This window comes from Acartia tonsa, chromosome 2, assembly GCF_053477335.1.
Source record: "Acartia tonsa isolate MP-2025a chromosome 2, ASM5347733v1, whole genome shotgun sequence".
Classification (NCBI taxonomy): Eukaryota; Metazoa; Arthropoda; class Copepoda; order Calanoida; family Acartiidae; genus Acartia; species Acartia tonsa.
Window position 1 is genome coordinate 53349418 of NC_137261.1, and position 13015 is coordinate 53362432.

Here is a 13015-nt window from a genome sequence, read left to right on the forward strand (position 1 = left end):
TGGCCATAAAAAGCCACATTGTTACAGAAACACTGACAAATTGTCAGGGGCCTATACTCCCACTGTGGAGTGAGAGGGCTTGTTACTGTTACTAGGAGCGTAGCCTCTAGTTATGATATAAAGATGAAAAGTTTCTTATTTATCCTCATTGATCACTAAACCAATTTTCATTGAAGCTTACCATAGGTCCAAGGCTGGTATTTTAGGACAAGTAAAAGATAACAAGGTTGACATAGATTTAAACCATTAATATTCAAAACAATAGCAAATATGATAAGAACAAAATAAATTTTAGGCAAGAAAACAAAACAAATAAAACTTTACTGCTCTTTAAATCAACGGTTGTATGAATGATAATGATTTGACGTCCCTGTTTTAGTATAATGATGGTGTCGCTACGAACCTTGAAACACACTTTGTGTCCTAATTTCGGTGTAAAATCTCTATATGCCCTAGAGACAACCAACCTTTTCATTGCATGGTAACGAGTTGCGCCTGTTTTGGGCCAAGACATTTCCCCCCAAAAAACTAACTATTTATGTCGTCCACCTGATATAGCAGCAGTAGGAATAATTTTTAACGTCTTTAGATATGACACGGTGTTAATCCGAGATTCGAACCTATCACCTCCCCGACGATTAGTGGATGCGCTACGTTTTGCGCCACGGTCGCTGGTATTCTAATAGGATCCTACAAAACATAATATCACCATTTCTTCATATGAATTATTAAAAAATTCCAATTAACTAACTGAAAATATAAATAGTTTTTTTCCCCTAATAAATAATTAACAAATTGATATGAGGAATTCCAATTTGACAGAAAATACTTATTTCATATACTTGTACAGTAATAGTAACGACAAACTTAAAATATCTAAGAGTTGGAGTTGTAATAAGAAAATATTTAATTCATTTGGCAATGAAAAATAATAAAAACAAGGATGACAACATCCATAAAAGTAAAGCTCTGAAATGGTAGGACAAACGAACATTAAAACTTATAGAGTAATAGTGCTGAATAATCAGAATACGTAACTAACTACTACAGGAGTCACCATGCAAAGTTTGAAGTCGATAGGACAATTCTAACATGCCTAAATTAACAAAAATAGCTAACAATTCAGAACGTTCGTATGGACAGTTTCCTTTAAAACAAATAAAACAATAATTAAAATATTTCAAATTTGTAATTCGGAAATTTGAAAAAGAATAATGAAGGTAAAATTTTCAAGATAAGTACAACATTTCAAATGAACAAAAGTCTTGAAAATAATTTTTGTTGGTCAGTTTAATTTTGTAATTATTGCTAGACATATTTGATCAAGTAGTACTTGCTTGGTTTTATAGATTAAGCTGTTAACATTAATTACAATTTCGTATTAGTTTCTCTTAATAACACAACCAGCGGCTACGCCACTAGAGGCCTCTAGTGGCACTTTAAATGTTGTCTATAATTTTTTTCTCGTATTCATTCGAATCCGGTGGATAGGAACCGGTTCTCATCCATACGAAAAAACTATGTCTAGCATCGTTTTATATCCAGCTTTCTACGAATATAGAAATGTACAATCATAAGATTAAAACCAGTTTTTTTAGCCGGTGCCTCCGGCACTTCGGGGCTAAAAAAACTAGTTTTAATCTCATAATTGTACTTTCTATATCCGCGGAAAGCCGTTTATAATACGATGCGAGAAATAACTATTAACCTTTTTGTGATTTCTCTTCGGAGGGTGGTGGTACCTTCCCCCCAAATAGATATAAACCTTCCCGGGACTTATGAGAAGCTAAACTGTTAAGGAGAACCTGATCGGTTCAGCGGTTAGCGAGATCATTCGGTACAAACAGACGGACAAAACATCGTTCTACTTTGTATTATAGATAACAATTTTTTTATTTAAATCAAACACATCTCATTTATTAAGTCATATGCTATGCATTTTTGCTAGTATCAGGACACAAAATATTGGTAATAATCAATCGTCTAGATTGAAAAAAGCGTTTCATAGTCATACAGCGTGAGAAAACTAATGCATTGTAGAACAACTTTTGCATGTTATAATTTTTATGAATATGAAAGTATTAAATTATTTAATTACTGTATATTTATAAATTTATTTTCCACATTTTGTAAATTTTAATTTTCTGCCAACTGTAAGTGTACAGCGAGAAAATATTATTTTGATTTGATTTTAATTTATTTGAACTAATAAATTTACTTAAATTAAAGTTCCAGGAAAAATAATAATAAAATTTGTTGAAATTTTTTCGAAATCACGAAACCTTGCAAAGATTTAGATCTCTAGTGATATGGAAAGGCAAAAAAATAGCCTACTAAATCTAAGCCCAGACTTATCCATGACATATAGGAAGCTTCACTGTAAAGAAGATCCATATCGGTTCAGCGGTTAGCAATATCCTTCGCTACAGAAAAAAAACCTACTAAACAAATTATGCGCCTACTAATATAAATACAACTAAGAGATACATATTTATAAATTTATGGAAGCATAGTAAAAACAAGGATGACAACATTCATAAAAGCGAAGCATTGAAACGGTATGACAGTCGAACATTAACTCTAGTAGAGTGTAAGAACTGTATATACAAAATATAAATATAAAAGTTTTGACAAAATAATACATAAATTTGTTACAAAACATCTTAAACACAGAATACTGTTTAAGGACATACTGACATTTTTAGGACTTGATTATAGAGATGCTTAGCTATTAATATTGTACTTTGTTGTCCCAGGAATCAGTATACCAAAAATTTGATCAATCGGATAATTAGATTAACGTAAAAAGTTAATAATGTTTAAAAAGGACGTACGGACATTCTGGTAATGATTATAGAGTTGCTACGCTTCCTAAATCGTACCTTACTACTACAGAAATCACCATGCAAAGTTTGAAATCGATAAGACAATTCTAACATGCCTAAATTAACGAAAAAAGCTATCCGTGACGGACGGACGTATGGACGGACCGGCCCTAATTATAGAAGAGCTTCGCTTTTAACAATGGCCATGAATTTGTACATATATACAACTACAACTATAACTTTATTGCTTCCTATATTAGAACATTAATTATTATAAATCTACAAAGTTATATTTCTATGCATTAAGGCCCACCCATTAATGGACACCCAGCTTTTACACAAACATAATCTGTTTGTTTGGTTTTTGAATTTTGTCTTTTTAAAATGTCTTTAAATTTTTATACACGTCTAGAAGCATTTTATAGTGTCTATAAATGACTAATGATAGGACACTACACAGCCTAAATTACTTATGGCAGGCCAGTATACATTTTAATTGACCAATGGTAGGCCAGTATGAAGAATCCTCTCTAACCGCTTAAAAACGCTATGGTTCTTTTTTACAATGAAGCTTCTTATAGATCTTTTTTATATTTATTTTTATGAATAAGTCTGGGAATGTTTAGGCTATTATTCTGCCCTATCATATCCTTTGAATACAGAGCCCCTAAATGCTGGGGGCGCATACGCTTTTAATATACAATATTAAAAGTATAAACTTAGTTCTTTATGATTTATTGAAAAAGCAATATTTGACTTTGAACCAATAATTTTCTTTATTTAAATATTGAACAATTTATAAATAATTTTAATTTTTCACCTATCAATTCAACGTCAATAAATCAAATTAGTTTGAAATATACCTAATGAATGAGTCTCATTTATTTTTATTGTAATTTTGTAAATTAAATTAACCTTTATAGTACAAGAAAAGGAAAACAGTAAAAGTGTCTAACTATGACGTCAGAAAAAATTAACAATTAACCAATGAGAGGCCGCTATATATTTTACCACAATGAATACTGGCTTCTTATTGGTTAAATGTTAATTTTTTCTGACGTCATAGTTAGACACTTTTACTGTTTTCAAGAAAAGATCAAAAGGAAAACTATTAAGCAAACATTGTCTACCAATCTATCTATTTTCTATCGACTACGCCCCTAGAGGCCTTTGAGAAGGTGTTCGACTCCTCACTTTCAATTATATTTTTTGAAAAGAAAAAAAATCGGCACCTTTGTACGTAGTGAAGCTCAGTTTATCGTGCAATGGCGGCACTTTAAATATTTTTTGGGTATTTCTTTTCCCGGGGGTATTGTACCCTCCCCTAAACCTTCTAGGACTTATGAAAAGCTACATTGTAAAGGAGAACCATATCGGTTTAGCAGTTAGCGAGATCTTTCGGCACAGACAGACAAACACACACACAGATCCAGTTAATCTAATATAAGAATTTAGGGCTCATCTTAATACATTTTGTATTGCATATGATTAAAAGTGAAAATTATCTATCTATATATCTATTTAAACACGGTGATAGATCAACACAAGATAAAACTCACCAATTTTGATGACATGCACTTTGACCGACTGTGTGTAGGACACGGATGGATCACACTCGTATATGCCCGAGTCTTGCTCCGTGGCGTGGGTGATGATGAGACTGGAGGTGGTCTGCTTGCCCCTCTCTGATATCATCACTGTCCCTCCCTTCTCTCTGTCGTATGTTATTATCTAGACAAAGAAAATTATGAGATTTGCCGGTTATCCGGCCGGATATCCGGTCATTTTCAATATCCAACCGGATACCAGATATTAAATTTATCCGGTTACATGATATCCGGCTGATTTTTGACGCCGGATATCTGGTTATCCGGCCGGATATCTGGTTATCCGGCCGGATATCCGGTAATTTGTCTGATATCGAACGTCGGCCAGATATCCGGCCGGAACCGGATATCCGGGTTAAGAAATCAGCTGGATATCCGGTATCCGGTATCCGGCCAAAAAAGTATCCGGCCCAACCCTAATTTCCATGGAAACTAGTCCCTATCCTTAGAAAAATGATAAAAAAAACACTCCAAGATAATTTGAAAGCTTCCCTTAAAAGAATAACAAAAATTCGAACTAGTATTTTCCGAGATTTTTAGCTAGAGATAAAAAAATACTATTGTAACTTTATATTATAGGAATTTGAGTAGCTGGACAAAGTGTCTCAAAAATCCGCCAAGTGATGTCATAGAAATGAGGGATATGAGAGGAGAAGTGGGAAAGAAAACCCCTAAAAAAGAGATGCATAATCCCTCATTTTTGTGACGTAACAAGGCTGATTTTTTAGACAATTTGTCTAACCATGAATGTCCACGAAAACTAAATATGTATATATATTATACATCATTTTAGTCAGTTTGACATTAGAAATTAAACTACAAAAAAAAACAAGGAAGACACCATACATAAAATGAAGCTTTGAAATAGAAGGACAAAATAGAATTAACACTTGTAGGGTATCAAAACTACATAATCAGAATATAAATGTATAAGTCTAAACAAAAAATTGTTGCAAAACTGTTTAAATACAGAATACTTGACTTGATTAAAGAGATGCTTTCCTCAAAGCATTATACCCTGTTGGAATAGGAAACAGTATTCCAAAATAAAACAGATTCATAGGATAAATTTTTGTCGATAGGACGATTCTAACACGCTCCAATTAAAAAAAAACTATTAATAAAACACCGATGAAAACTTCCATGAAAGTAAGGCCCATATAATCAGGATTTATATTATGTATTTTTTTGATTTTTTAGGTAGACAATTTTTTCTTCAGAAAAAATTTCCATCCGCGCAAAAAACTGTAAACAAAGAATCCATTCTTACCTTTCCATTATAGTTCCAGAAAACAAAAGAAGGATTTAGAGTAGATGGTCCAGCCTCTATTATGCATGTTATGTTAATTGTAGAACCCTCTTCTATATACCTCTCCTATAAATATATAGAAAAATTATGTTTGTAAAAGTTTTTTAAGGAAGCTTTTCTATAATATTTGTCTGTACATAAGTACATACGGGGCTATCTAAAGCGCAATTCATGACACTATAACCTAAAATGACTTAAAGGCAAAACGATCAACTACCCCACCCCCTCCCTCCTCCTCATTTACAATTTAGAGGTTTGGGCTATGTGCTCGACTAGAACTTTGTGGGAAAATGATTATAAGCTTCTATGGATGAAGTCATCCGGGTCACGTGTACAAAACCACCACATTGATTAGAACTTAAGGCTTTTCGATAGCAAAGGCATTCCCCTTACTATTTTTAGCTTATATATTCATAAATCATATAATAAGGTTGAAATCAGTACTTTTAATTTTATATATATGTGTAAAATACTGTAGAATTTAAATTGTATTGTATTGAAAATCAGAAACACAATTAAACTCTCATTCCAATGAATTTAATCGTTTGATCACTTGTATATAGTACATAGTGTACTAAACAAGAACATTTATATTCATGAGTAAATAAAAAAAAATATTTTATCCTTATCCTATTATACAAAGTAGCAAGGTTTTTATGTAAGAAGATTAAGATCTCAATAGCTTCTGAACCGATTAGGTTGTCTAAGAATGTCAAGCTTTACCATGGTCTTGTTATGGTTTTTGGCTATTTAATTTTCAAACTTAAGCCTTGGAGTGGTTTTAAGCAATTTACATAGCCTGTCTTTGCCCCTTGGAATACAAAGCCCCTAGATGCTATGGGCGTAGCCGCTAGTTATCAAAAAAGAAATAAAAAATAAGGAGAATAAAAAATTGTCGGTAGACTAACTGTTTCTTCTTACATATAATATATTTTTGCTATTGAAAACTAGATATACTATTGTTGAAATTGGTATAGTAAATTACTGCTATAGAAACATTTAACGCCATTAAACCTAATAGAATTCACATCTACAACAAAAAACATCATTTGTCTTCCCTTACTTTTTATTTCAAAAAGCGAAGCTTTGTTGCAATTGTTATCATTGTCTTTTATTTAAACTTTGTAGGGAATAAAACTAAAGAATCGCAATAGATGGCAAGGGAAGGTTAGTAAAAAAGCCCAAAACCAACCCAATACATTTAAAAAGCTTTACTAACTTTATAAGTTTAGCGCTATATGATTGAAACTAGCGGCTTCGCCCCTAGCCTCTAGGGGCTTTGCCCCAAGAGGTAATTAAAAAAAAGTACCTCTGGTGCTGCAACCACTAGGACCAGTAGGTATATTCCCTGAAGAATATAATCCAATCGGTTCAGTGGTTACCGAGATCTTAAGGGACGGACGGGCGGCTAGACGGACAGACGGACGGACAGACATCAAGCTACTTTTTATTATAGATAGATATTATTTTGATATCTATTAATAGCGTCGCATATGTTTAAGAAAAAGTTATGTTTGCCCTTTTCATGGAAAATGATATACTTGTCTGTTTCTTTTATGTTGGAGATTTACAACTGTTAATCTTTTCAAATACAGATAATGGTTTACATGTTTTTATTCAGCAAGGATGCATATAAATAAATATATGTTTTGTTTGTTTTGGTCCCGTCCGTCTCGTCATCCTTCCCTTCTATAGAATATTCGTAGCATTTCTCCTATTTCTAACCTAACCCAAAATAACCTATAAAAAGCAATTTTGAAAATACGACGAATCGCTTCTTATGAGGCGATGTTACGAAAGGGAATATTTCCGAATATTCATAAGTAGACACGCTCCAAGAAGCTCGTAATAGTGCCTATAAAAAAGAGGTTAAATTAAAAAAGTTCTCTTCGATAAAAAATCCAACTATCCTTTTCCGCAACAAATACTTCAAAAAATAATACACAATAACATTACTAAAAAAGAGACTTATTTTTATAGTTTCACTTTACAAAAACTATTCAGTTTTCATAAAAAGTTAACTATTTACATTTTGTATAAAAGAATAGCAACAACATCAAGCAAAGCACAAACATATTCAGGATAATATTCAAAAATAATCTCATAAACGCTTATATTTTCCACAAACAATTCCAACCTATTTTATGTATGATCTTATGGTAGATGTACGAATAAAGTAAATTATAATACAGTAGATTAGTTCGAGGTACTATCAAGAATTTATAGCCGTCTAATTTTGATTTAAAACAACTTCTCCTTATGAAATGGTCTGACAAACATTTTTAATTATGGAGTGGCGTGTCGGTATTAACAAAAAGTTTATTTAAATATATGTATAGTTTTCTGTATACTTCAAATTCAATTTCATATAGAAAATTTTCTGGATGAATAGAAATATACGCCCAAACAATTTAGTTGAAGTTTGAAGCTTTATAATTCCACTTTGTATATATATATTACTTTTTTATAGTACTGTAGCAAAAAGTAAATAAAATTTTTAATGAAATAAAAGTTCAATAATTAGTTTTTTTACACCGTATTTTTTACTAATTTTGATATGAACATGACGCTGCTAGAAATTTTTTTTGGCATGAGTGTTTAAACACCAACTATAAATGTTTTATTCAATAAACTCAATTTGTTTCATGAAGAAAAACTGACTGACAAAAAGGGAAAATATCCTGGATATCATTTTGTCTACTGGGCCGACTTTAAAGTAGGCCATTTAACTGAATCTGGGTCAAAATTTTCTATTTGTTTTGTATCTTATTAAATTAAAATGTTGTTTTTACCAATAAATAAAATTCTAAAATATATGCGCTGAACTGATATGGTTTTCTTTTACAATGTAGCTTCTCATAGGTCCTGGGAAGATTAACAACTATTCTGAAAGAGAGGACCACTACTCTCCAAAGAGAAATTGCCCCAGAAAAATATACCACTCCATTTTTTTTCTCGTTTTAAAACTAAAATTAAAAATGGGAGTGGTCGACTCCCCCCCACCCCCAAAAAAGATTACCAGCCCTGTCGAATGAAACCGCCAACCACCTAAAGTGCCGATAAAAGCCTTTAAGGGCGAATCCGCTAGTATCTTGTCTATTGTCTATTCAGGCAAGCTTACCTTTGGTCCTAGAATTTTCGTAGATGGTTGTATCACATGCAGGTAGGTTTTGTGCTCCAAATGAGGGGTGATGGATACCTACAAATTAATATAATTATACAGTAGTTAGTTAAATATACAACTAATTTAAAGCATGAGTTAATTTTTTTTGTATGTAAAGTAGAACAGGACTGACAAACATTCTGATTCAAATCAAAGTAAATATTTGAAAGAGTTATTTTTTTCATAAATATTTGAAAGAGTTATTTTTTTCAAGTCAGATACAAGTTTTAAAAATTAGTATTTTTTGTCTAATATTTGTTTTCAATTTTAATACTTATAACTCAAAATACCCCTTTTTAGTAGTGAATCTATGAAGACATGTCCATCCGTCCTTCCTGGGGGAAACATGATTTTCTCGGCTCCTATTCAAGTTACAAGGCTTAAACCTTTTGTCAACATTCCAATCATTAAGGAGCTTAATCAACTATAAAACATTGATATCGATCGGACTGCTCTTAAGCAGCTTTTTTGGCGCTCTTATTTTTTACAACTGATTTTCTCGGCTGCTGTAAAAAATAGTAGGCTGAAACTTCTGGTCAAAATTAACATCAATATGCAGCATAATAAAGTATAATACATCCACAGCGTTCGGACAGCTTTTAAGCTGTTTTTTTAGCCACTTTTACATTTACAACAGATTTTCTCGTCTCCTATAAAAGATACTGATATACGTCTGAAATTTTTTGCCGAAATTCCCTTCATTATACACTATAATTAGGAAAAAAATATCTATGGTAGTCTGACTTATTTTAAGCAGCTCTTCAGCTGCTTTTCTTTCAAAGACATATGTAAATCTTTTTTTTAATGTTTCGTGATTATAGGTTTTTGCATATTCTCTCTCTTTTTTTCCTTTGTTATGATAATAACAGAGAATCTGCACTATAACTCACTTTGTCTGTTTGTCTATTTCATAATATATTTTGTGCTTCGCTACTTATGGATGTTGTCATCCTTTTTTATGTATGTTCTTTTATGCATTCCATCTTAAATTGTTATACAGAATAATTCTCCCTTGTAAAAATCTACAAGAAACTTAGGCTCATCTAAAATATTGGAAATTTTGATGGAAATCAACAAAAACTCATTTGAGTTACATTAAGAAGGTATGATGTAATAAAGTATACTATTAGGAAATCTATAATACAAAGTAGTATGATGTATGTCTGTCTCTCCTTCTGTCTGTCTGTTTGAAGCTAAAGCCTAAAGATATCAGTAACCACTCAACCGATTGGGCTCAACTCTCCAGGGAATGTACCTACTGGTCCTGTGATGGTTTTAAGCTATCTTCTTTGGGGGTTGGGTGTCCCAACCCCCAAAAAATATTAAGATATCCCCCCTAAAAACAGACTTTTATTTTCAAAACTAAAATTAAAAATAAGGGTCCCCCACCCCCCCCCTCCCCCCCAAAAAATTTCTTTTTCTTTTGAATTCTAAAATATAAAAAAAACTAGGTTAATCAAACCTCTTGGACCAAAGCCCCTAGAGGCTAGGGGCGAAGCCGATAGTATCTTATAATTTACACCAAATTCAAGGACCCGGAGTATGTAGAAGGTGACATGGAAAGAACCAGTTCTCAAAGCGTCACTCCGACCCCGAGAGGTAATAGAAGTTAGGTAATGTACCAAATATATATCACAATTTAGCAACATAAACAAATTTTATAAAAGTTATTTTTCTTTTAAAGTGTTTTTATCAATAGCTCTGGGGTAAAAGAGTATGACCATATATAAACATTCAACCAGAGACAAATATCCAGAAAGAGAGAGAGAGAGAGAGAGAGAGAGAGAGAGAGAGAGAGAGAGAGAGAGAGAGAGAGAGAGAGAGAGAGAGAGAGAGAGAGGGGACAATGGGTTGTTTATTACATTAGTCCCCAGGGATTTCATAATAATGTTTTCGTTGGTTTAACAACTTTGGGGACTTTTAATGAATTTTGATTGGTTGCTTTATTAAGTTGAGTGTCCTAAAGTTTCAACTACAGAAGGGGTAATTTTGTGTATTAACATTGGGGATGTACATCAATTGATTGGCCACTGTATTATCCCTTTATATCCCTGTAAATATCTGTATATTTTTTTATATTTACCATAACTACCTATATCCGTGGCTAATGATTGATTCAAATAGTTCCAAGTTTTTTTTTCTATTTATGTATCTTATACAGCTAATAGTTATTTAGCATCGTATTATAGACAGCATTCCGCGGATATTTAACTGAAATATTATAAGATTAAAGCCAGTTAGTTTTATAAGCTGTCAAATGCACGGGCTGAACTAATTTTATGTTTTTTTAATATTTCTGGAAAATTGTCTGCAATTCCATGCTATACATGATTTTTCAGTATAGCTGAGAACCAGTTCTGATCCAGATGGTAATCGGTTTGAAGCCATACTGGAAATATTCTTCTAAAATTTAATATTCTAATTCTACTCATTCTTCTCATCGTAGATATATTCTTAGAATAAATTTCCTTTTCCCTGATGATATTGGTCTGAATGAAAATATTACCTTTTCAAATCTTTGCCTCTGAGGACAAGAATATTTCCCAGGCGAATAGTCCCAACACATTAGTTTTTACTTTTATTTACAATTTTATATCAAAAACATGAGGTAAAATTGTGGTCCTGGGTGACATTCAACATTTTAGTAGCGAAGCTACTCTATCACTAACTTTTACTGATTTTCTGTCCGTATGTCCTTCAGAAAAAGTTTTATTTACTTAGCTGATATAATACATATATGATTTGCTGAATTACAGGACAAACGATGGAGTGGACAAAAAAGGAGTGTCCAATATATTAATTAAAATAAGTATTTCTAAACAGGCTAGGTTAGGTTGGGTTAAGATATAAATATACAATTAAGGCCCCCGAAGGGTTTATGCAATTAAAAAAACTTATAATATGGTTTAAAATAGGTTAGGTTAGGTTTGTCACTCCTGCATTTATCCATAGGACTATTTGCTGTCCCTCCTTAAAAGATATATATAAGAAATTTTGTATATAGATCTTGAAGTCCGATGAAAATGTACGTTTTAACTCACTATATTCTCACTGTTTTAGTAAATTTTATTTTACCAATGCTATGCTACTAATTGATGTTATTATCCTTGTTTCATATTCTACTTGAATTTCACTTTTTGTGGCCTTGAGTGAATTTACATTTTTTTGGCTCAAGTGGACTGTTCACAAGAAGGAGATTTGAACCTTTACGAAATAGAATTGATTTCTTACAAACTTGATATTATTCTCCTAGATGTATCTAATTTGAAAGCCATCTGAGAGAGAGATGGGTTAAGGGTTAGACCACAATTTTAAAAATAGTTGCGCATCCTTGACTTAATCAAGGTGTTTAAATTTTTGTTTTCTAGTGATTCAAAAAAAAAAATTCCACCCCCCAAAAAGATTTTTTTTTACTTTTTCTTTTAAAATCTAATTTAAGAAATTGGGTTATCAAATTCGACTTCCCCTCTCCTCAAGTGCCGCTAGTATATTATAAATTGTCAAAATACAGAAGAAAGCTTACCTATCGTATTTATATTATAAAGATTAAACAATGAAATCTTAAAATAAAATCATAAAAGTATGTAAACCATAATAAAATTCTTATATTGAAACAATATTTTATGAAGTATTCCATCATTTAGAATTAAAGTTTTAAAATAAAAAAAAATTATAAAAATCCTCTTAATAAAACTTATATACATTCAAATTCCTTATTACAAAAGTTTTTATGATTATTGGCAAAAATGACAACTTTATTGCCATAGTTAATGCTAGCAATTCTTTATAGGCCAAGTTATTCTTTTTTTGCCCTCTTGAATTGTAATTTGTCTGATAGAGAAAACTTTTTTTTATAATACAATAAATCTATTTTGATTGTCTATAAAAATTGCAATGATTCAAAAACTTTTTACAAAATAATCCTTTCATAAATCTCTATGTATTTATCTCTATGTAATATATGTTACATAAGTTTACTGAGTGCAAGGTTAGAATAGGTAAGGTTAATAACTATTTTTTCCTAGAGAAATCCGTGAAAAATACCCAACCCCCCTAATTTTTTTTCTTTTTCAAACTGAAAGAGAATGTTAATTGTCAACGTATCCACCTC

General features: G+C 31.7%; 1 protein-coding gene across 1 annotated transcript in view; it reads right to left on the bottom strand.

The window, feature by feature from the left end:
• The window catches only part of LOC145312169 (neural cell adhesion molecule 1-like), an 85658-nt gene that overhangs the window by 10699 nt on the left and 61944 nt on the right, over window positions 1-13015 (bottom strand). Inside the window, exons 5-7 of the mRNA XM_080151356.1 lie at window positions 8863-8940; window positions 5703-5807; window positions 4385-4556 (exon numbers count right to left, since the gene is read on the bottom strand). Coding sequence (XP_080007482.1) covers window positions 4385-4556; window positions 5703-5807; window positions 8863-8940 — 355 coding nt within the window. The remainder of the gene's footprint in view (window positions 1-4384; window positions 4557-5702; window positions 5808-8862; window positions 8941-13015) is intronic.